This window comes from Octopus bimaculoides, chromosome 7, assembly GCF_046866305.1.
Source record: "Octopus bimaculoides isolate indiv1 chromosome 7, ASM4686630v1, whole genome shotgun sequence".
In the NCBI taxonomy this organism is placed as follows: Eukaryota; Metazoa; Mollusca; class Cephalopoda; order Octopoda; family Octopodidae; genus Octopus; species Octopus bimaculoides.
The window spans coordinates 77,937,053-77,960,225 of NC_142934.1; the positions used below are offsets into that span (position 1 = coordinate 77,937,053).

At 36.1% G+C, this 23,173-nt stretch overlaps 1 protein-coding gene and 1 pseudogene across 1 annotated transcript in view; both read left to right on the forward strand.

Annotated features, from left to right (window-relative positions):
* Nucleotides 1-17,304, forward strand: part of LOC106870268 (uncharacterized) — a 56,385-nt gene extending 39,081 nt beyond the window's left edge. The window contains exons 2-3 of the mRNA XM_014916286.3: nucleotides 731-1,250; nucleotides 14,241-17,304. Coding sequence (XP_014771772.1) covers nucleotides 731-1,250; nucleotides 14,241-14,653 — 933 coding nt within the window. The 3' untranslated portion in view covers nucleotides 14,654-17,304. The remainder of the gene's footprint in view (nucleotides 1-730; nucleotides 1,251-14,240) is intronic.
* Nucleotides 13,170-13,288, forward strand: LOC128248428 (5S ribosomal RNA; annotated as a pseudogene).
* Nucleotides 17,305-23,173: the final 5,869 nt, after the last annotated feature.

The window sequence follows — 23,173 nt, forward strand, 5'->3', positions numbered from 1 at the left end:
AAACACACACAACAGGCTTCCTTCAGTTTCTGTCTGCCAAATCTACTCATAAGGCTTTAGTTGGCTTGGAGCTGTAATAGAAAAGACTTGCCCAACATGGCATGCAGTTGCACAAAATCTTATCATATACCTATGCCTGTAAAAAAAGATTTAAAAAAAAAAACACACGCCCTGTACCCCTTTAAAGTGGGTGGCTTTCGTAAGGGCATTCACCCATAGAAACCAAGACAAAAGACTATGATATCTGGCGCAGCTCTTCAGCTTGCCAGTTCCAATCGAACATATGTGATTTCTGCCTGATGAATATGTTTGAGGCATTTCTCAACATATGAAACTATTAGTAGCACACAAAGCCATGTATGTATTAAATAAGTTATACATATATATTGAGGGCAGTGGAAGTCAGGTAGTAAGTTACTAGGAAGTATATTTACGTATACACAATTACATCATTGAAAGTTTGAAGCTGCAAGGTAGTAATTCATGATTAATTCAAAACAATGTGAATAAATAAGCATTATATTTGGCAGAGTAATCTGAATGCTTATGGCTTAATCGTGTCACAGATACTAGAGGAGTTATTTAGAGGGATTAAGTTAAGAGTTCCTTTTCCCTACATGATAAGTGTAGAAAGCTTTTAAATGTTACTAATTAAATGTTAACTACATTTTCTAATTAATGTAAGCATCTCTAATTTTCTTTTTGTTTTTTTTTCTTTCTATTTATTCAGGTTAATGTCATCATGAACCGCTTAGAATTTGTCTTGATGCTGTCGATAGCATGTACACTTGCTGCACATAATCACTGTCCACCAAACACTTACTTCAATACGACATTTAAAAAATGCATTAACTGTTCAACTTGTCCCGACAACGAGATAATCCGCAGCCCCTGCAGTCCTTACGAAGATCTCTCCTGTGGGCCATTTGTGGAGTTCAATCGTTTTGTAGTCGGTGACAAACATAAACAGCAAAACAAAAGCAGGGGACATCATCCGTACTGGAAACCCGATCCACACAAACCAGTGATACACCATGATCCGAATATTGATTACGCGAAACCTCGGATGAACCAACCTGCTCTAGTAACAACTATCAATCAGGATACAACCCCTTGGAAAACTATTGCTCTTTCTTTGATTAGTATCATTTGTACTAGTGTGGTTTTACTACTAGTTGCTGTGATAGTTGTGCACTTTTACAAAAAGAGAAATTCTGGTTATGATAAAGAAGTCATATATGACACTAATGGTAAGTTGCGACTATTTTTTTTTCTCTTTTGCATTGTAAATTATGCTTATTCATTGCAATAACCTCTGTGAGGAGGCCCCTAGATCAGTGGTTCTCAATCGTTTTTTACCTATGAACTCCTTGGATTCTTATTTTACTCTACTGGACCCCGTAGCCATTTGATGCTTAAACAATCCTATGACATTTTTTTTTATTTAAAAAATTATCATTAGGAATTGTATGAAAAATTTATAATATTTTGTGTATTGTAGAATTATTAAACAATGCTATGACATTTTTTTTAATTAAAAAATAATTAAAAAATTATTATTAGGAATTGTATGAAAAATTTATATTTTGTGTATTGTAGAATTATAACCAATTTATTGCATATAAACAACAAAATCTTGTATGGACCTCCAAGAGCCATATGAATCCCAGTTGAGAATCACTGCTCTAGGTAGTTATGCAAGTTGGTAGATTTTAACGGTTGAAGCTCCCTCAAATCACTCCTTACCATTTTACAAAAAAGAATGATACATTGAATAACATAGACTTAGGGACATTGTCTGTAGATGGGCATGCCTCAAGTGCTTTGGTCATAACTCTTTTTTTATCTAAGTAGCTTCCTTCATTTTTTTTGCTTCTTTCTTTTGTCTTGAAAAGGAAGAGCACTCCATGCTATTTTCCAATGACTCCCAGACTAGCAAAGAAAGAAGAGAAGCTATCCTCAGACCAGGGACCTGCCCAAATATCTGCAACAGAATAGACTTTGTTGTGCTATAATATATATACCAAAGGGTTGAGGAGGTAGAGTTTAACCAGACAACTGGTTCAGTTTATCATCCCAGGAAAGAAACAGTCAACCATTAAACACCATATGCTTTTTGTGTACCAAATTTCATAACAATGGTTAATCAAGAACCTTGATGGAATACACTTCTTCAAGGTCCTGTACAGTAAAATTGAACCAAAGTTATATACATGCTGGGCAGTTTTCTTAACTACATTGCCATGTCTGTGCTTGGAGCTAAACAAATGTTAGCACTGAATTCATGAGCCAATGCGAGAGCTTCTACATGGTTTCAAGATTTGCTAGAAATAAGACAAATCTCATACCACTTTCTTAAAAATGGAGGTACACATTGGACTATGTAATCTCTGCGATACATAATGACAGGGTGGTCTTATTCAGGGTTGACAAGGGACTAAGCAGCATCCGTGGCAGCCACTGAACGTATTAGGAACCATCATCATCTGCTATTTTCCTTTAAAAATAATATTCATAATTGTGTGTGTGTGTGTAATCATGAATATCATTTAGCATCTGCTTTACATGCTGGCATGGGTTAGATGGGTTGACTGGAACTGGTAAGCTGGAGAGCTGTAGCTGGTTCCAGTCTGATTTTGGCTTGGTTTCTACAGCTGGATGCCCTTCCTTAATGCCCACAACTCTGAGAGTGTAGTGGGTACCTTCTATGTGTCAGTGGCACAGGTGCTCATGTGTCACTGGCATGGGTGTTTTTATGTGTCGCCATCATGAGTGATTTTATGTGTCACCAGCACCAGCCACTGGCTTGAGGCATCCTCTGAAGCACAGCAAATCACCAAAGGTCATGATATCTTGTCATCAATTCCTTGAGACCCAACATTCGAAGATCCTGCTTCATCACCTTGTCCCATTGTCTTCCTGGGTCTACCTCTTCCACAGGTTCCCTCCACAGACAGAGATCGCCACTTCTTTATGCAAGCTGTCCTTATCTATACACAAGTTATCCTTGTCCATACTCAAGCTATTCGTGTCCACACACACAAACACCTCATTTTAACATCCACTTTTCTATGCTGCATAGGTTGGATGGAGTTTAGTGAGGCAAATTTTATACATCCTGATGCACTTCTTCTTGCCAGCCCTCTCCTGTGTCCAAGCAAGGTAGTACTTCTCCATGGTTAGAAGTTTCCACCAAACATTGGAAATAAATTACAATTGTTGATAAGTCAAAACAAGGAGACACAAATGCCCACGCATGCGCATGCACGTATGTTTTCACAGTAGACTGCAAGTAGAAGATCCCTCTGTATTGACAGCATGGTTGTTGTTTACTGTCATTGAACACACGTGAAGATGAAGGGAAATACAAAATCACTCATACAAACATATAAAAACACACAGGCACACACAGAAGGCTTATCCCTTCTGTCTTTTGCCCAACCATTCGGTTCCAGGTTCAGTCCTTTTGGGCAAGTGTCTTCTACTATAGCAGTGGGCCAGCCAAAACCTTGTGATTGGATAAGAAGCCTATTCTATATACAAATATATACACACACAAACACGTGTGTGTGTCTTTGTTTGCCCATCCCCACCATTTGACAACCAGTGTTGGTTTGTTTACATTCCAGTAATGTAGCAGTTCAGCAAAAAGAGATGGATAGAATAAGTACTAGGCTTAAAGATAAAAGCAGTCCTGGGGTTGATCTGTTCAACTAAACCTGTCCAAGCAGTGCCCCGACATGGCTGCAGTCCAATGACTGAAACAGTTGAACTGGAAAGTAAAATTAAAAAAAAAAAAACACTAAGAGACATCCTCCACCACACAAAATGGGCTTCCACACGAATTCCAGGTAGCAAATTCCAAAATTCCACTTGTAAACTATTGGTCAACCTGAGGCTATGCTAGAAGACCTTTTCTACTCTGCTTGCAAAAGAAAAATATAAATTACTGTTATATAGTTCTTCCTGGAAGATTAATGAATGATGTCATTTAAATCCATCTTTCAGATGATCTTTATTCATTGAAATTGTCACATTAGATTTCATCTCTGTTTTAATTCTGTTTTTCATTTGTGAGATTCATTAAAGTTGTCAACTGCAAACATAATTCTTATTAGATTCTACAGAATGTTTTCAGGATATTTTTACCTTAGTAAATGCCAAAAAGAAAAAAGAAAAAAAAGTAGGGAAATCCTCATTATTTAACATCTACCTTTCGTGCCAGCATGGGTTGGATGGTTTTACAGGAGCTGGGTAGCTACAGAACTGCACCCAACTCTGTTGTCTGCTTTGATATGGTTTAGATGGCTGGACGCCTTTCCTAACACCAAACACTTTTATGGATTGTACTGTGTGCTTTTTACATGACGACAGCACCAGTGAGGTCATCAAGTACCTTGCAAGAGAAGACCCCCACCTCAACTGAGTGGGGTAGTAGTATTGAGAGAGGTGGCTTTGTGCCAGCTGATGTGAGTTTACTTGTCTGGCCGTGTGGAAATATTTCTTGTTCAGAAACAGGTGAGGTGGAAGTCCTCAAATCAAAATTACATCCTTAATTTCTAATTGAGACACAAGACTAGCAATTTGGTGAAGATAGGTGAGTTGAGTACATCAACCTATGTACTAATACTTTATTTTATCTAGAGTCCTGAAGGGAAAATAACAAAATAAACTTCAGTGGAATTTGAACTCAGATTGTAAAACACAGCCATATGCTGAAACCCCCTTCGGTCATGACTGACCATGGGATTGCACCTAGAAAGTTACCCTCCCAGGCACAAGTCCGGGCAATGTTGTTTATGGAAGACCAGTAGTCACCTATGGATACTGGCCTTCCCTCTCCACACCACCAGTGTTATCCAAGGGAAAAGCAAAAGCCAATATGGCTTGGCACCAGTGACGTCGCAACTCATTTCTACAGCTGAGTGAACTGGAGCAATGTGAAATAAAGTATCTTGCCCATGAACGCAACATGCAGCCCAGTCCGGGATTCGAACTCACAACCTCACAATCGTAAGCTCTATGCTCTAATCACTGGGCCATGCGCCTTCACTAAAACAGTCATAACTGTACCTATATTTAAATGCACAGCCATGCCTGTACCTTATATATCTAATATATATATATAAGACAGTTACAATAAATACGGAGATTGGTATATCTGCTTAGTTTTTAGTTTTACAGTTAATTAATCAGCATAATTATATATATGTGTGTGTGTGTGTGTGTGTGTGTGTATTCTTTTCTACTCTAGACACAAGGCCCGACATTTTGTGGGAAGGGGGCCAGTCGATTAGATCGACCCAGTATACAACTGGTACTTAATTTATCGGCCCCGAAAGGATGCAAAGCAAAGTCGACCCCAGCAGAATTTGAACTCAGAACGTAAATACACGACAAACTACTGCTAAGCATTTCACCCGGTATGCTAACATTTCTGCTAGCTCGCCACCTTGTGTGTATATATATATATATTTATTTATTTTACACACATGTTAGTGAAGCAAGTTTTTAAGCTGTCAGCTTGAAACATGCTGTAAAACAAACTTCCTACCTCCATGACCATGCTTGCACCTATAACTTGCCATAAGTGAGAATTTTCTTTTTCCATGGTAATCTGCAATGAAATTACCTTCTGACATTGCTAAAGTACGTCACAAACATATTGAACACATCTACAGTTTGTTTATTTCTCATTAGTGCTGCACCCCGCTACTTATTATTTATGTGTTCATTCAGATGAGGCGGTTCTATTCACAAGCCATGCTGTGGGATTGAGCCCAAAACTTGCAAAGTTAACAGTGTGAAATACTGAATCACACAGCAACTTCTACACCCATTATGAGAATCTTTTACCATTTATCTTTTTACTTGTTTCAGTGGTTGTACTACGGTCATGCTGGGGCACCATTTTAGCTGAACAAATTGATCTCTGAACTTATTTTTTGAAAAGGCTGGTACTTATTCTATCAGTTTCTTCCACTGAACTGATATGTCATGGGGACTTAAACCAACCAATTCCCAATGTCACGTTGTAGCAAGGGACCAACAGAAATACCCACATACACACTTTCTTTTTTTCTCTCTCACTCTCTCTGTCATATATATATATATATATATATATATATATGTATGGTGTTACACCCATGCTGGTTCCACATAAACACCTGTGTCATTGCCATGTTAAGAGCACTGATGCCGGTACCGGCATAAGGATGGGCATCCAGCCACAGAAACTATACCAAAACAGACAACTGGGGTCTGGTGCAGCCCTCCAGATTGCCAGCTCCTGTCAAACCATCCACCCCATGCCAGCATGGGGTGGATGGTTTGAAAACAGACAATAAATGAGGACACAGACACATGCAATCTCCATCTACGAAATGCATTCACAAAGCCTTGGTTGGCCCAGGGGATATGGCAGAATACACTTGCCCAAAGTGCTGTACAGTGGAACTGAATCTGAAACTATATGGTTGGAGAATGAGCTTCACTGCATGGCCATGCCTGTCATTGTAAACTTTGAATTTCATTATAAATATTTTGGACACAGTAATTTAGTTGAATAATTCTTCTCTTCTCTTGATATCAAAAACATTTATTTTTTTTTTCCTTAGACTGCAACCATGCTGAGGCCCACGTTGAAGAATTTTAGTCAAACGAATCAACCCCAGTACTTTTTTTTTTTTAAAGCCTGGTACTTATTCTATTGGTCTCTTTTGCCAAACTGCTAAGTTACACACACACACACACACACACACACACACACACACACAATAAGTTTATTTCAGTTCCTGTCTATCAAATCCACTTGGCTTGTGGCTATGGTAGAAGACACTTGCCCAAGGGGCCATGCAATGGGACAGAACCTTGAACCGTGTGGTTTGGGAAGCAAGCTTCTTACCACACAACCATACTTGTACCTGTGTGTATGTGTGTACACAGACACATGTACATACACACTGGAGAAAATTGTTTAGTAATTACTTCATTAATTCAATTCAATCCTGTAATTAAGATCACATCTTGACTGATAATTTACTTTTTGTTCTTCATGATAAATTTGGGTTATGATTCAAGTGGAATCTGTTGCCATTGTTATTTACATTTATTATGTAAAATATAATTTTCATTAAAAATTTTTAGAATTTCATTTTAATTTTCTTTCGAAATGGATAAAATGAATTGTTTAGATTATGTTATCAAAAAGATTGTTTAAACAGTTTTGTGTAATTATAATCATATGGTCAAAGATTATAAAGTTACTCTTTGTGATGATGAGAAAAGTGCTTCTTAGTAGAAGACCTGTAATCTACCATAAAGGTAATAATAATAATAATAATAATGAACAATGATGATATTTTGCCAGATCAGAACAATGGGTTGGTTTTTTCTGTTTTTTTGTTTGTTCGTTCTTGTCTAACATTTCTCCAACTCCCTCATCAATCATTAGTTTTGACTATTATCCAATTAAAGTTGATTACAATTTCATATCATCATCATCACTGCATTATTATTAAGTATTAAATTCTTAAGGTTTTGTTATTTTTAATTGTCATTTAGTCAGTTTATTGTGTAACTTAGTATATTGACTTCCCCACTTCCAATCTGTTTTCTGTACATGCTTGAAATACTCTACACAATAGCTGGATATATTATTATTATTAATCAATTAAGGCGGTGAACTGATAGAATCGTTATAGCATGCTGGATAAAATGCTTAGCAGAATTGCATCTGACTTACATTCTGAGTTCAAATTCTGCCAAGGTCATCTTTGCCTTTAATCCTTTCAGGATTGATAAAGTAAGTAGCAGTTGAGTACTGGGGTCAAAATAATTAACATACATCTTCCTCTGAAATTGCTGGCCTTGTGCTAAAATTGGAAATTTATTATTGTTATTATTTTTATTATTATTAATATTTAGGATTATAAATTTAGATATTACCAATGTTTCTGAGTAGCTTCAGGGATTCTGTATATTATTAATTAAAATGTGTTTGTGGTAAAACAGCAAAGATAGTTTATATTGTCAAACTTAAGACAGCTTAATATCAGAATATTAATTATATCAATAATAAAATCTTCATGAACATGATCATCATAATCATTTGACATTCACTTCTCTATGCTTGCATGGATCAGACAGAATTTGTTGAGGTAAATTTTGTATGGCCTTCCTGTCACTAACCTCTCATCTGTTTCCAAGCAAGATAATAATTTTCCCTATGGCTAAACATGTTTTTCACAGAAGACTGGAAACCAACAACATCACTTATATTACAGTGTTGCTCATTTACAAATAGCACATGATGTCATGACAAGGATACACACGCATCATCATCATTTAATATTCATTGTCCAAGCTGGCATGGGTTGGATGGTTCCACCGGGGCTGGTAAGCTGAGGGGTTGCACCAAACTATAGTCTGATTTGGTATGGTTTTTACAGCTGGATGCCCTTCCTAACATCAGCCACTACGAGAGTGTAATGGGTACTTTTATGTGCCATCAACACGAGTGCCAGTTGCGTGACACCAATATCTGTCATGATTAGGGCAGCAAGCTGACAGAATTGTTAGCATGCTGGGCAAAATGCTTAGTGATATTTCATCTGCCATTGCATTTTGAGTTCAAATTCTGCCAAGGTCAGCTTTGCTTTTCATTCTTTCGGGGTCAATTAAATAAGTACCAGTTACGCACTGAGGTCGATGTAATTGACTTAATCTCTTTGTCTGTCCTTGTTTGCTCCCTCTATGCTTAACCCCCCCCCCCCCGTGGGCAATAAAGAAATAAATATGTCACAATTACAGTTTCACTTGACTTGATGGGTCTTCTACTCAAGCACGGCATATTGCCAAATGTCCCAGTCATCGTTGCCCCTGTGAGTCCCAACACTGGAAAGGTGCATTTTACATGCTGCTGGCATGGGTGCTAGTGAGCTTCTTTCAGTTTCCACCTCACAAATCCACTCACAAGCCCCTGGTCAACCAGAGGCTATAGTAGGGTGCCTCACAGTGAGACTGAATCCTAGACCTCATGGATGACAAGCAAGCTTATATGCCTATGCCATACCTACTTCTATAAATTTTGAATGATAAAACAATTGTGTGTTTTGTGAACTCTTGTATATATTTTGTAATTAAATCTATTTAGAGAAATATTAATTTGTGTTAAGTTTTGCTCGAATTAGTGCTTAAAAATGTTTATCTTATTAGCATTCAAACTGACCATAATCGGCAAACATTCCACCTGATTTATATCCAAACTGGCCAGATGCAGCCTCTCACATCAACCTTACAATATCATTCCAAATATTAAGTTACCTCTTCAAACAATGAATAAATAAGCCTTACATTTGACAGAATAATCCGAATGATAAAGGGTTAAAGCAGATATGTTAAAATTAAACTAAAACCAGTTATTCTTTTATGAGTTAAATTCACTTGGGTAATAATAATTATACGATTCTAATTTATAGGAAACCTTAATTTCAGAACTCACTGAGGTCATAATATAAAAATTCTTGTAGAGTTTCTTGATTAAAAAAAATTAATGCATGTCACATTGAATTATTTTGTAACAAAACATTCCCAAGAAATATATAGGTTATAATCAGTTTGATGTGATAGAATATATGTAGATTATTTTAATATCTTTCCTCTTTGATTTAGAAGTATGACGGATTAAATTAAATTCCTGTCATACCTTCAATGAAAGATTATTGCAAATATCTGAAGACAGTCTGTTGTTATGGTATTATGTTGTTATCAGAATAATCTGTTAAAAAATAATTGTTGGTTATATATCATATGCAGTCTCGTTTCTTTCAAAACTTCTCAACTCTATAACCTATTTAAGAAGCTGGAATTCTACCGAATCTATATAATAACTATTACGATTCCGCTTAACTGTGGCAGTACCAATAACTAGTTGTTAGAAGTTAATATAGTTATACTTCACATTATTAATTAGTAACGTCGGATCTCTTATGCAAACCAGTTAATTTATAGTTAATATTTTATTCTGAGTATATGTGTGTATACATAATCAAAAAAATGAAGTGATTAAGAAGTTTGCTTTGTGGTCAACAGTTCCTAGGTTTCATGTTACTGTTCAGCATCTTGGCCAAGTGTCATCTACTGTCTTGAGTTAACTGGGAAGAAAGAAACCACAGAATCTTGTTGGATAGACTATACTTTACACTTTGAAAGGTTAACTGTGTGTCATACTATGTACTAGTTTCCCCTTGAGTAGTTTTGATACCAAAGTATATTATGTTTGACAGGGTACCATGTACAGTAATCTAGTAGTCACTATGGAAACTAAGTGTTAAATGGCTTGTATACAAAGATGCAGTAAGTAAAGTGAGTCAATGATTTCAGTGAGGAATTTACTGTAAGGGCTGGAGCCCATCACTGCCCAGTTCTCAGGCCCCTCCTATTCATTATAGTCCTACTGGCCATCGCAGAGAAATTTAAGCTCTAGTTCTCATAGCTGAATCTATAAGGGAACTAGAGAAGAATTTCCAGACATGGAAGCCAAACCTGTAGTTGAGAGGTCTTGAGGTTAACTTGACAAATATGAAAGTTTTAGTAGAAAAGAAGTCAAAACCCTGGTACTCCCAGGTAAATGGCTTTGCTCGATATTCTGAAAAGGAGTAGGTACTCACTCCATATGCTGCACTCAAGGTAAACTACTGACACAAGATGTAGCAGAATCACAATGCAGATTATCAAAGAACATAAACTTCATGCGATAGATGCATTGAAACAGTATGCTCCATGAATCTGGAAGTTATTAGCAAGAGAGACAGTTGCTCTGAATGTATATAGCAACCAGAGTAAGAACGAATTGGAAAAAAGTTGAAGGAGCTGCTGCTGTTGCTGGCAACAGAGGTCGTTTGCCATAGAATGAAAAGCAAATTGTATAATACCTGTGTTAGAACCGCAATGCTGCACGGTAGTGAGACATGGGACACAGGCCTTGAGTGCAGTGGACATGAGAAGACTGAAACGAAAGGAAGCGAACATACTCCATTGGATGTACAGTGTAAGTGTGCATGAACGACATAGTATAAATGTGCTGAGATAAAAGACTGGACATTGGGGGATCCAGGAAAACATGGGATGAAGTGGTGAGGCTGACCTCAGGACTCTGAGCATTGCAGAATAAATGATAAAGAACTGAGATGCCTGGTGAAATAAGACTTTTCTTAAAAACTCGCTCATCGTGGTGAAACTGACTCCCAGAAGCACTGTCATGCCAAGTCACTAAATTACAGGGATGTAAACAAACCTACACCAGTTGTCAAGTGGTAGCGGACCGCAAACACAGTACAATGTCACACACACATCTGATGGGCTTCCTCACGGTTTCCATCTGCTGAATTCACTCACAATACACGGATCGACCTGGGGCTCTAGTTGAAGACATTTGAGCACAAAGTACTGCACAGTGAGACCAAACCTGGCACCACATGGCTGTTAAGCAAGCTTCTTAACCATACGGCTAATAACTGAATTTATGCAATTTTGGAATAGTTCTTATCCACATGTATATGCATGTGTGGGCAGAAACAGACATTCTTTTACTTTTTTTTTTTTCTGAATCTAATACTTCCTGTTAGCTGCAGGAATTCAGTTGCTAGATTTTATATACAGAGATAGATAGAATTTTATATATAGAGATAGATAGCTTAATAGATACATACAAGCAGTAATTGACTTTAACCTGCACATGTCTGGCTGCCTATTTCGTTTTCTCCTCTTGCTTCTTTACCCCCATTTCCAGGCTTCCTTTCAAAGTTGCCTCCCTGCTAAAGTTTTGATAACCTGTTAAAAGACCCAAAACAAAACAAGGAGATTTTTTTTTTTTTTTTTTATTCATTTTTTTTCATTTCATGTCTGGTATATATTTCTGGTTAGATAATTCCTCCTATCATAAATTCCATTTTATACACACACACACACACACACACACACACACACACACACACACACACACACACACACACACACACACGTGTGTGTGTGGTTTTTTATTTCTTCGTACCTGCAAATAAATTCCCTACTTTTTTCTTTTTCATTTTTATTATGGAAACTATTTTTATAAAAGTTTGAAAAAAAAATACTCAACAAACAGCTTGGCTGTGTGAGTAAGAAGCTTGGTTTACAGCCACAAAATTTTTGGGTTCAGTCCTACTGCACAGCATTTTAGGCAAGTGTCTTCTATAGCTCCAGGTTAATTGATGCCTTGTGAATAAATTTGATATATGGAAACTGTCAGCCTGTCACATTATATATATATATATATATATATATATATATAAATAATCATATATATATATATATATATACACACACACACACGTGTGTGTGTGTGCATGTTTGTTTGTCCCTTGCTGCTTGATAGTAAGTACAGATTATTTGTAAATTATAAGGTTGTGTGTGTGGAAAGAGAAAGAAAGAAAGAAGCATGTCTATGTGGTTAAGAATTTTGCTTCACAAGCATAAGGTTGTAGGTTCAGTCTTATTGCATGGCGCCTCTGGTTGCTTTGGGGTAACCAATTCATTACAAGTGGAATTCGTACACAGGAACTGCATGAAAACTGCACATATGCTTGTGTGTGTGTGTGTGTGTACATTGTTGTTTCATCTCCTGAAATTATCTGAACCAAATAAGGCATTGCTGTGTTTACATTCCAATTGAATATTACATCCTAAAGCTGTGTTTTTGAAGTAGTGGTGGTGGGGGAGGGGATTTCTTACTTCTAAATGAGTTATAGTTGGCAACAAGAAGAGTGTTTGGCAGTAAAATACTGCCTCAAACAAAGAACTCTTTTTCACTCAAAAACTGATGTATATAGCCACACCTCCTCAGTGTTACTTCCCACTCCCAGTTAAGGGGTTTTCCTCTTGCAAGGTACTTGGTGACCCTATCAGAGCTGGTGCCACAGAAAAAGCACTCAGCACCCAGTATACTCTGTAAAGTGGTTGATGTTAGGAAGAGCATCAGGCTGTAGAAACCATGCTAAAGCAGACAATGGAAAGTGGTAAGTCTCTCAGCCTTGCCAGCTCCTGTCAGACGACTCAACTCGTGCTAGCATGGAAAACAGACATTAAATGATGATATATATATATATGTGTGTGTGTCTATCTATCTATCTTATATATACGGTCATATCACGTTGAAAGCACCGGTTCTTGTCCAATCACCGAAGTTAAGCAACGTCGAGCCTAGTTAGTACTTAGATGGATGACCGCTTGAGAAACCTAGGTGCTGTAAGCATTTTTAAAATGGCGGTACCCCAGCATGGCCACAGCTCTTGAGCTGAAACTAGATAAAATGAAAATAAAATGAAATATATGAAGAAAAAGAAGATGGAGATTGGAAAGTTAATAATAATTTATTATTAACAGCAAATTAATCATCTTCACATTCAGCTGTTTCAATTAATACTCAATAAATATTAAGTAAATATTTAATTTATATTTATATGACCTCAGCATAATATCTTCAGAGGGAGAAAAAAAAATATACCTTTGGATGTTTTTTATGTATTTATGGATTCATTATAAAACATCCAAGGGTATATTTTGCTCCTTCTGAAGATATGCTCAGGTCATATAAATATAAATTTAATATTCACTTAATATTTACTGAGTATTAATTGAAACAGCTGAAAGTGAAAATGATTAATTTGCTGTTAATAATAATAATAATAAGTAATTATTATCTTCCAGTCTCCATTTTCTTTTTCTTCTGTGTTTTTATGTATACACCTATTATTTGAAGGAAATTAATTCCTCATAAATACTGAGTATTGAAGCAGTATTTCCTTGATTGAAACTATCCCTTCATGAGGTTAACACCACCTCTAATCAAATATCGATATCATTGTTGTTTAACATCTGCCATCCATGCTAGCATGGGTGGGATATATATTAATGTGTTGGTATATGTTGGACAAAGGAGATACAAATACTCAGTACATGTTATAATGGATTATTTTTATTGAAACTGAAACTGGGAAGTTGTCTCTTAATTTGAGTTTCCTGCTTCTATAATCTCCAAAGTCTGTGTATGTGCATGCACACACTAGTGTACAATAAACGCTTTGCCAAATTTTAACTCGTTTAATTTTTGCTAAATAAATAAGACTTAAAATATTTAAGTATAATATGTAGTATTCCGATAATATTTGTATTCTACATAGCTTTTCATTTTCTGATATTTTCAGAGTCTGGTATGACTGAGGTCTGCTACAGTACATTGGCCCTTGATTACATGCAAAAGACAAGACCTTCATCTGCATTATGGATGTACACACCAGCCTACCATAAATCGCAAGACCTTCTACTTAACCAACATTCAGAACCAGAAGTATCGGCACCGTTTGCAAATAACACTGAAGGCACAGATGAATGTACAGAAAAGGAGCATTGCACTGCTTCTTCTTGCACACAACACAATAGAGACAGCAATGTTGTAGATTATGGCCACCAGCCTCATCAGTATGCGATGACAAACCCTCCTAGTTTCCCATCTTCCAACAACACTAACAGCCGCAGTCAATCGTTATGCAGCTGCAACAACCATTTCCCAGACTATGTATTTTTCAATCTTGCACAAAATGAGTATTTGGAAAAATAAATTAATAGAAAAAAAAAAAAAAAAAAGAAAGGTTTGTGTGTATTAATCACACATGGTAGACATTGCATATTTACACGTTATCAGATCCTACGTTCTGCACTGATAGCTAATCAATTCTGTTCGGTTGACTGAATGCAAATCATTTTGGAAATGATTTCACACTGATGAAAAGGACCCGACCGATTACGTATGGTATGAAGCGGAGGAGGAAATAAAATGATCAATTTGATGATATTTTTTTTCATGTTATGTAGTGGTATTTTACAGTTTATCTATCCACTTATAAAGTAAGTTTAATGCAAGTTAAACTCTTCTTGATTTTGTTTTATAAATCATCTGTTTTTTTTTTTTTCCCCCAAGTATATTCATGGCATTCGAAATATACAAACATTTTAGAAATTTATCAATGGAAAATAATCTCACTTTTCTATACATTAAGTGGAAACTATTTTTTTTTTTTAAACGATCATTTAAAGATCCATGTATTATTGCTGCTGGATATATCAAATGAAAAAATTTCGACATTTCATGTTTTAACTTTACCATAGTTATATCCTAGCTTCATCAACATAAATATTGTATATTATTTCATGTCAGAAAGTTTATGCTGACGAGGGCTTTTATTTCAAATTCCCTTGAAGCAGTGCCAGTGTAAAAATATTTTTGACAGTTGTTAGTAAGACATTGTTTTTCTTTCAGTTGTGAAACAGAAAAAAGGTAGGGGATAAAAAAATTAAAGCCTAAATATCCCTACCCTTATTCCAGGGCCCTATTTGCAAAATGTTAAGCCATGGGTTGTTTTAATGCATTAACATTATAAAACCTAACACACCGGGTTTTTTCTCAGAAAAAGGTACAAAAAAATGAAAATAATGTTGGTTCTTTTTAAAAATATCTTTTTTTATTCTGTTATTGTTAGAAAATTTGAGGGCAGTGAGTAGTTTGAAACCATTGACAAATTCTACTCTTAACTATTTTATTTATAGTGTTTCTAAACATTCTGAAATCCAAAATTAAATCTGGCTTAAATAGAATTTATATATTTTTGGAATTTGTTCTTTGATAATTATAGTTGATTGCTTATTACAGTAATTGAGCTTAATAATTCTTCAGTTAATGAATGTTAAATTTTAAAGATATCCTTCAAAAACCACCCACACTAACAAGCAATTTAAAGAAATAAAATGAATTTTTATTTCTTGTTTTGGGTTAAGGAGCCATAATTATTGGCTTTGGTGTTTTCAATAGTTTTTATCTATTCCATTTACTTAACCTTTTTTGGAAAAAAAAAAAATCATACTAAAACTATCATCGGACCAATATAATCAATAGTTTGAATTGAACTATCATGCCGCCTCATTTCTAACTGGCTGTTCAGCTTTCAAAGAAGCTAAAGCTTTTTTCTTGTTTTTATGCATTGTTGATTTATCTAATAACATTGAACTTATTCTTGTATTAAACAACAACAAAAACTGAAAATTGTTGAGACTTTGAGCTATCACATATTCTCATACATATAATCTTCATCCTCCTCCTCATCATCATTCTTTTAACATCCATGCTAGCATGGGTCAGACGGAATTCATGGAGGCAGGCCTTCAGTGCCCAATGCCTTTTCTGTCTCCAACTTTCACCTATTACCAAAAAAGGTAGTATTTCTCCATGCCCAGGCATGTTTTTCCTGGAAGATGTCAAAACAAGAAGACACACAGCCATATATATATATGTATATGCACAATGGGTGTGTGTTTTTTTTTTCCAGTGTCTACCAAATCCATCCGCAAGTCAATCTGGAGCTATAGTTGATCCTTGCCCAGTGTGCCACTCGGTGGCACTGGTCCTGAAACCACATGGTTGGGGAGCAAACTTAACCATACAGCAATACCCGTGCCTATATATCATCATTTTGAAAAACCCTCAAGCTGTCTTTTTTTTTTTTTTACTTCCCCTTATCATAGTCTCTCATTCCATCAACACATACATATATATCTTGATAGCATTTCTATCTACTATGAATAAATACGACCTACCTACCATCCTGAATATTTGCAGTTCCTAGTCAAAAAATACTTATTATTTATTCATGTTCATGGTGGTTGGGGTGGGAGGGAGGGCAAACAGACAAAGCTACATATCTCTATCTAAATAATTTTGTCATTTTTTTTTCTCCTTAAGAATACCAGAACAATGCAGAAAGGCAATTTTTCTTTTTTTCAAAAAACAAAAAAAAAAGACAAAAGAACCAGTTAAAATGGTTATAGTAACCTATTGACTTTGGACTATTTTTCTTGAACTTATATATATTTTTTTATGGACTTCATTTGAGTCTTGTGTGTTGGAGATATTAACTGAAAATACATCTTTTTGTAAGACTTGAGACAAGTGAAAACTTGAAATGTGATGAAAAAATGAAAAAAAAAAAAAAGTTGAAGAACAGTGATTATATTTTACCTGCTTGCCAAAATATAAGATGTTATTTATGTGATCAAAAAAAAAAAAAATTATCTTACATGAAAGGCAAAAAAAAATGTACATATTTATTGCTTTATTTTTTTTAATTTATGACTCTCCTTCAGAACAAGATTTGTCATTTAATGAATAACTTGTTTGTTATTCTCAAATAAATAAATTCCAAAGTTCTAAAACATAAATTTACAGTTTGCTTTCTTTTTTTTCCCCTCTCCCACTCATTTCTTCCAGAATTATTTATATATGCATATTTATTTTTCTGATCATAAATTGTAAATATTTTAACGACCCAGTTATATTATGTTTTCTTCTTTTTATTTTTTATATTTTTTATTCATATTGATTTGAATTAATTGTTCATTAATTAGTAGTTTTAAGATGGCCAGCTGGCAGAAATGGTAACACGCCGGGCGAAATGCTTAGCGGTATTTCGTCTGCTATTATGTTCTGAGTTCAAATTCCGCTGAGGTCTACTTTGCCTTTCATGCTTTCAGGGTCGATAAATTAAGTACCAGTTACGCACTTAATTTATCGATCCTGAAAGGATGAAAGGCAAAGTCGACCTCAGCAGAATTTGAACTCTGGATGTAAAGACAGACAAAATCCACCTAAGATTTTTGCCTGGCATGCTAACATTTCTGCCAGCTCGCTGCCTCATATTGTTCCCAAGGCTAGCAGTTTTGGGTGAGAGTCTAAGTCAGATGCATTGACCCCAGTGCTCGACTGGTACTTATTTTATCGACCTTGAAAAAGATGAAAAGTAAAGTTGACCTCGGCAGAATTTGATCTCAGAAATACTGTTAAGTATTTTGCGCAGTGCGATCATGATCCTGCCAGATAGCTGCCTCATATTTATTAATCTAATAAGGATTTCACATTTTGGCACACAAGACCAGCTATATCAGGAGATGGGTAAGTCGATTACATTGACCCCACCAATATTTGTGATAGGCAAAATCAACCTCTGGAATTTGAACTCAGAATGTGAGGATGGAAGTGATACTGCTAAGAATTTTACCTGATGCAGCAACAATTCTGCCAGCTCGCTGCCTCATTATTAATCTTATATTGATTAATAAATTGTCTAGTACTAACCATTTAATTACTACCGATTTAATAATGGTAATTAGGTATTGATCTAGTATTTATCATTTAATTATTACTTATCTAGCATTGACCATTAAATTCCTCCCAATTTAATATTGATCATTATAATATTGATTATTAAATCTAATTCGGACTTAGATTTATTTGATCTGAAATCAAACATTAAATTACTGGTCTATTTACTCATCATTTAATTACTGAGCTAATACTGATAATTACAATACTATTGATCTAATGACGATCATTAAATTACTGATCAAATACTAATTATTGTAGTATTGATAAAATTATATTAACGATTTAATTGACCCTTAAATGATGAAGAAATGAGTCTGACTAAGCAAGATTCGAACTCAGAGCATAAAAGAAGACTACAAATATGACACTGAGCACCACATTAGATAGCTTTCAATGTTTTAACTGGACATTGGACTGTGGCCATGCTGGAGTGTTGTCTTGAAGGGTTTAGTTGAACAAATTGAACTTGATACTTATTTTTTTATTGTCTTTTGTCAAACTACTAAGTTATGGGGACATAAACAAACCATTGCAGGTTGTCAGGCGGTGAAGGAAACAAGCAAACACACACAAATGCATGTATACACACATATATATGTATATGATTGGCTTCACACATTTCAGCTACCAAATTCATTCTCAAGGCTTTGGTCAACCTGGGGCTATAGTAGAAGATGCTTGGCCAAGGTGCCATGCAGTGGGACTGAACCCAAAACTACATGGTTGCAAAGCGAGCCTCATAACCACACTGCTACACCTGTGTATGACAATATTAAGCCAACAGATTCAGGAATATCTTGTTAACTCTCACATTTTACAATGGAATAGAATTGTTTGAGAATAAAGGGAAATTTTCCTCAGTGATTTAAGGATTATGTTCAGATGAAATTAGACCAAAATCATTTGTCATCTGTAAATTCCTCTTAAGTTTGTTACATTTTAAAATTTTGCTGTGGTTGACAAAAAATCGTAAGTGGAACCCTTTTTGCAGTTGTGGAGAAATTTCAGACCAGAAACGTCTTTAGTTGACAACAGATCACAGATGGAACCTTTTTTGCTGGTGTGGAGAAGCTTCAGATGAAATTAGAGCAGAATTAGACTAGAAATTTCTGATAAAATTAGACCAGAATTCGACCATTTCAGATGAAATTAGACCAGAAACATCTCTCATCTGTAAATTTCTGTTAAGTTTGTTACATTTTAAAATTTTGCTGAGGTTGACAAAAGATTACAGGCGAAACCTTTTTGCTGGTGTAGATTAACTCGGTCTTCACAACCCCACTCAGACTAAGAGATAAATGTGTTGTAACTCTGATGGTACAAAATGGTTTTTGACATTGCAGTGGGTCCAGAAGAACTTGTAATATTCCTAAGTAAAAAAGCGTAAAGACCCTCTTCGGTCACAAATGACCGCACTTGAGTTGCTTGAACTACGTAAAATGTTGGAGGAAGAAAGCTGTTTTTTTACTATAAATACATCTTTTTCTTTTTTACTTGTTACAGCCATTTGACTGTGGCCATGCTGGAGCACCTTAAAGGGTTTTAGTCAAAGAAATTGACCCCAGGACTTATTCTTCGTAAACCTACTTATTCTATCGGTCTCTTTTGAGGAACCACTAATTTATGGGGACATAAACACACCAGCATCGGTTGTCAAGCAATAGAGTTTGGGGGTGGACACAAACACTGACACACACACACACACACATATATAGATATATATATATATATATATAGGATAGGCTTCTTTCAGTTTCCATCTCACAAGGCTTTGATCAGCCTGAGGCTATGGTAGAAGACACTTTGCCCAAGGGGCCACGCAGTGGGACTGAACTTGGAACCATGAAGTGGAGAAGCAAGTTTTTTACCACCACTAACGTAGCTGGGGAGGGGTATAAGGCCGGGCAGCACTTTTCAAAGGGACACCCCTTTTGTGTCTGCTGTAGGCAAGGAATGCTTTTTGTGGGGTCCAGGGGCAGCAAACGGAAGGACCACCCCAGGCAGCACACACTCTAGCTACGCTAGTGCTTACCACACTGCCACGCCAGCGCCTATAAAAGTCGATTTTCAATGGACCCTTTACACACTACTCTGAATCCTCAGTTTGCTTTTCTGCTTGCGTGGCCCCCACAAATATCTCATATGGACCCTGATTGAGAACCACTGCTATAGTCAAATAATCATTTGTACAGGTTTATCAGCAAGACAGAAGAGTCCATCTCACCTAAGCGTTCTAACAGTCTAACATGAACTTATTAATAGCCAGAAATTCGGGCTGAAGTCGTATATGAATAGAAATAACATAGTTGTATATGTCTGTACTTTTGTTAAATTAATAAGTATAGCATGGTAATATAACCTGTAACACCATGCACCATTACATTACAGGAAGTGCCTACTTACGTACCTGATACAGGCATCCCCCGCATTACGGAAACATACGTCTGTTAACCTTTCAGTAATGTAGGTAGCTCACACAAAATGCATTTCTGATTGTCTTCTATAACGTGGAAGCTAGAAGTAAGATACTTTTCATGTTATGGAATTCAACATTACGGCAAAATTCTTCAAGAATGCATGACTTCCTTAATGTAGAGGAAACTGTACTTTACAGAGCAAGTTAAACTAGACGTTTTGTTGGTTAGGTGGTTGTGGTGACCTTAACGGTGCATGAGAAATGAAAAATAACTGGAAAGAAATTGGAAACTCGTCGCCAAGGGAGCTAACTTCTAATTAACTGTTATAACAACGCATTTTTCAAACATTTTTCTTTAAATGGTTTCAGAAAATGAAAAGAATTTCCGAAATCTATTCGTTCGACTAAAATTTGGTGCTCCACCATGGCCGCAGTCTGATGACTAAAAAAAAAAAAAGATATAAGTTGTATGTATGAATGTACGTGTGTATGTATGTACGTATGCATGCATGTAGAGAGAAAGAGAGAGTTCATTCTCTTGCTGGCTTTGGTTAGCACTTGCCAATGTACCGCACAGCGATACTGAACTGAAGACCACAATGTTCGGAAATCTTCTTAACCACACAGTAGTATTCAGTATTTGGTTGGTGCTATATTTTGTCGAACTCGGAAGGATCTAAGTCAAAGCAACCCACAATAATGCGATGATGTTTTCCTGTAACAGTAAGGTTTATAATGACGCTATTGACGACTTCACCTCGTCTTCATGAACAAACCTGTCTCATTCAATCAAATTATAAACTAGCACCATAAATTTCAAGCAGATCTTTTCTGCTTGGCTGCCACTTTTAAATTTCTTCGATTTTTGTTCCAATGATTTCATATTTGGTGTATTGGTGTAGTTTTGAATGGAGACCGTTGACATGAAATTCATTTTCGCCATAGATCAATAAATAAAAAGTTAATAGCTTTTAAAGTTTTCAAATTTGGAGTAATTTTAGCCAATTGAAAGCCACAGACATAGATGCCTGTTTCCATAGTAACAAGTCAAGCTGTTACCAAGCTACTTACCCACGCGGTAATTTTTCGCTTCGTAAATGCTTAAAAGACATGCAATATGAGGTAGTTATAAGATGTACTAAAAACAATAGCTAAATAGGCCTTAAATCACGCACCAATTTTTTTTTTTTTTTTTTTTTTTTTTTTTTTGCATGATCGTATGAATTCCTGTGTGTAGAATACAAATTGGTAAAAAGCTTCTGAAAACTCCCCAAAATAAAAAGTTATGAGGGTTTATATGGCTTGCATAAAGCAGAATTCCACTAATATTTCATTTGTTTATAGTTGACAACACGTGTAGTCGCATACAAAATGACAGCTTCCAAAACCTGTTTTCTGACTGGGTAAAAATTATCAGACTTTGAACCACTGTAACTTTTTCTAAAAAACACTTTCTGGAAAAAGTGAATTAGCACCTGAGATTCAGCATACAAAATTACATCAATACACCAAATTTCAAAATTTTCCATAAACTTTGAAATTTCCACAGGTGTAGTGAAACAGAATAGATCTCAAGCAGCAGCTTTCGTTTAACCCAAGGTCAGCAGATCTGTAATCTAAACTTGATCATTCGTCTTCTTAGATGTTTGAAGGACTAAATATAGTTTCTTTATTCAAGACGACATACTGAGAAATATGAGGGAGATTTGGTTGCTATTTCTATTAACTCGCTCAAGCAGCCAGGCAGAGGCTCCTTCGGGGCGCTGTAAATAAATTTCACATATTAAGAAAGAAATAATGCAGTAAGCTGGCGGAATCGTTAGTTCGTCGGAGAAAGTGCTTAGAGGCTTTACTTCTAGTTCCTTACGTTCCGAGTTCAATTCCAGCTGAGATTAACTTTGGCTTTCAGACATGGCTGTGTTGTAAGAAGTTTGGTCCCCAACCACATGGTTTCGGGTTCAATCCTACTGCATGGCTATTGTCTTCTACTACAGTGCTGCGTCACCCAAAGGCCCCGCGAGTGGATTTTGTAGAGGGTAAACTGAAAGAAGCCCATCGTATCTTTTATTTCTTCAGTCATTAAACTGCGGCCATGCTGGGGCACCACCTTGAGGACTTTTTCATCGAACTTATCGACCCCAGTACTGATTCTCTTTAAAAGATTGGTACTTATACTATCGGTCTCGAGATATAAACACACCAACACCGGTTGTCAAGCGGTAGTGAGAGACAAGCACTGAGAGAGACACGCGCACATACACACATATACACGACAGGCTTCTTTCAGTTTCCGTCTACCAAATCCACTCCCAAAGCTTTGGTCAGCCCGAGATAATGGTAGAAGACTCTTGACCAAGAAACCATGTGGTTGAACCTGGAACCATGTGGTTGGAAAGCAAGGTTTTTACCAACCAACCACATGTGTATGAATGTCACTACACCGCCTGACAACCAATGTTTGTTTGTTTGTTTGTTTACGTTCCTGTAACTTAACGGTTCGGCAAAAAAAA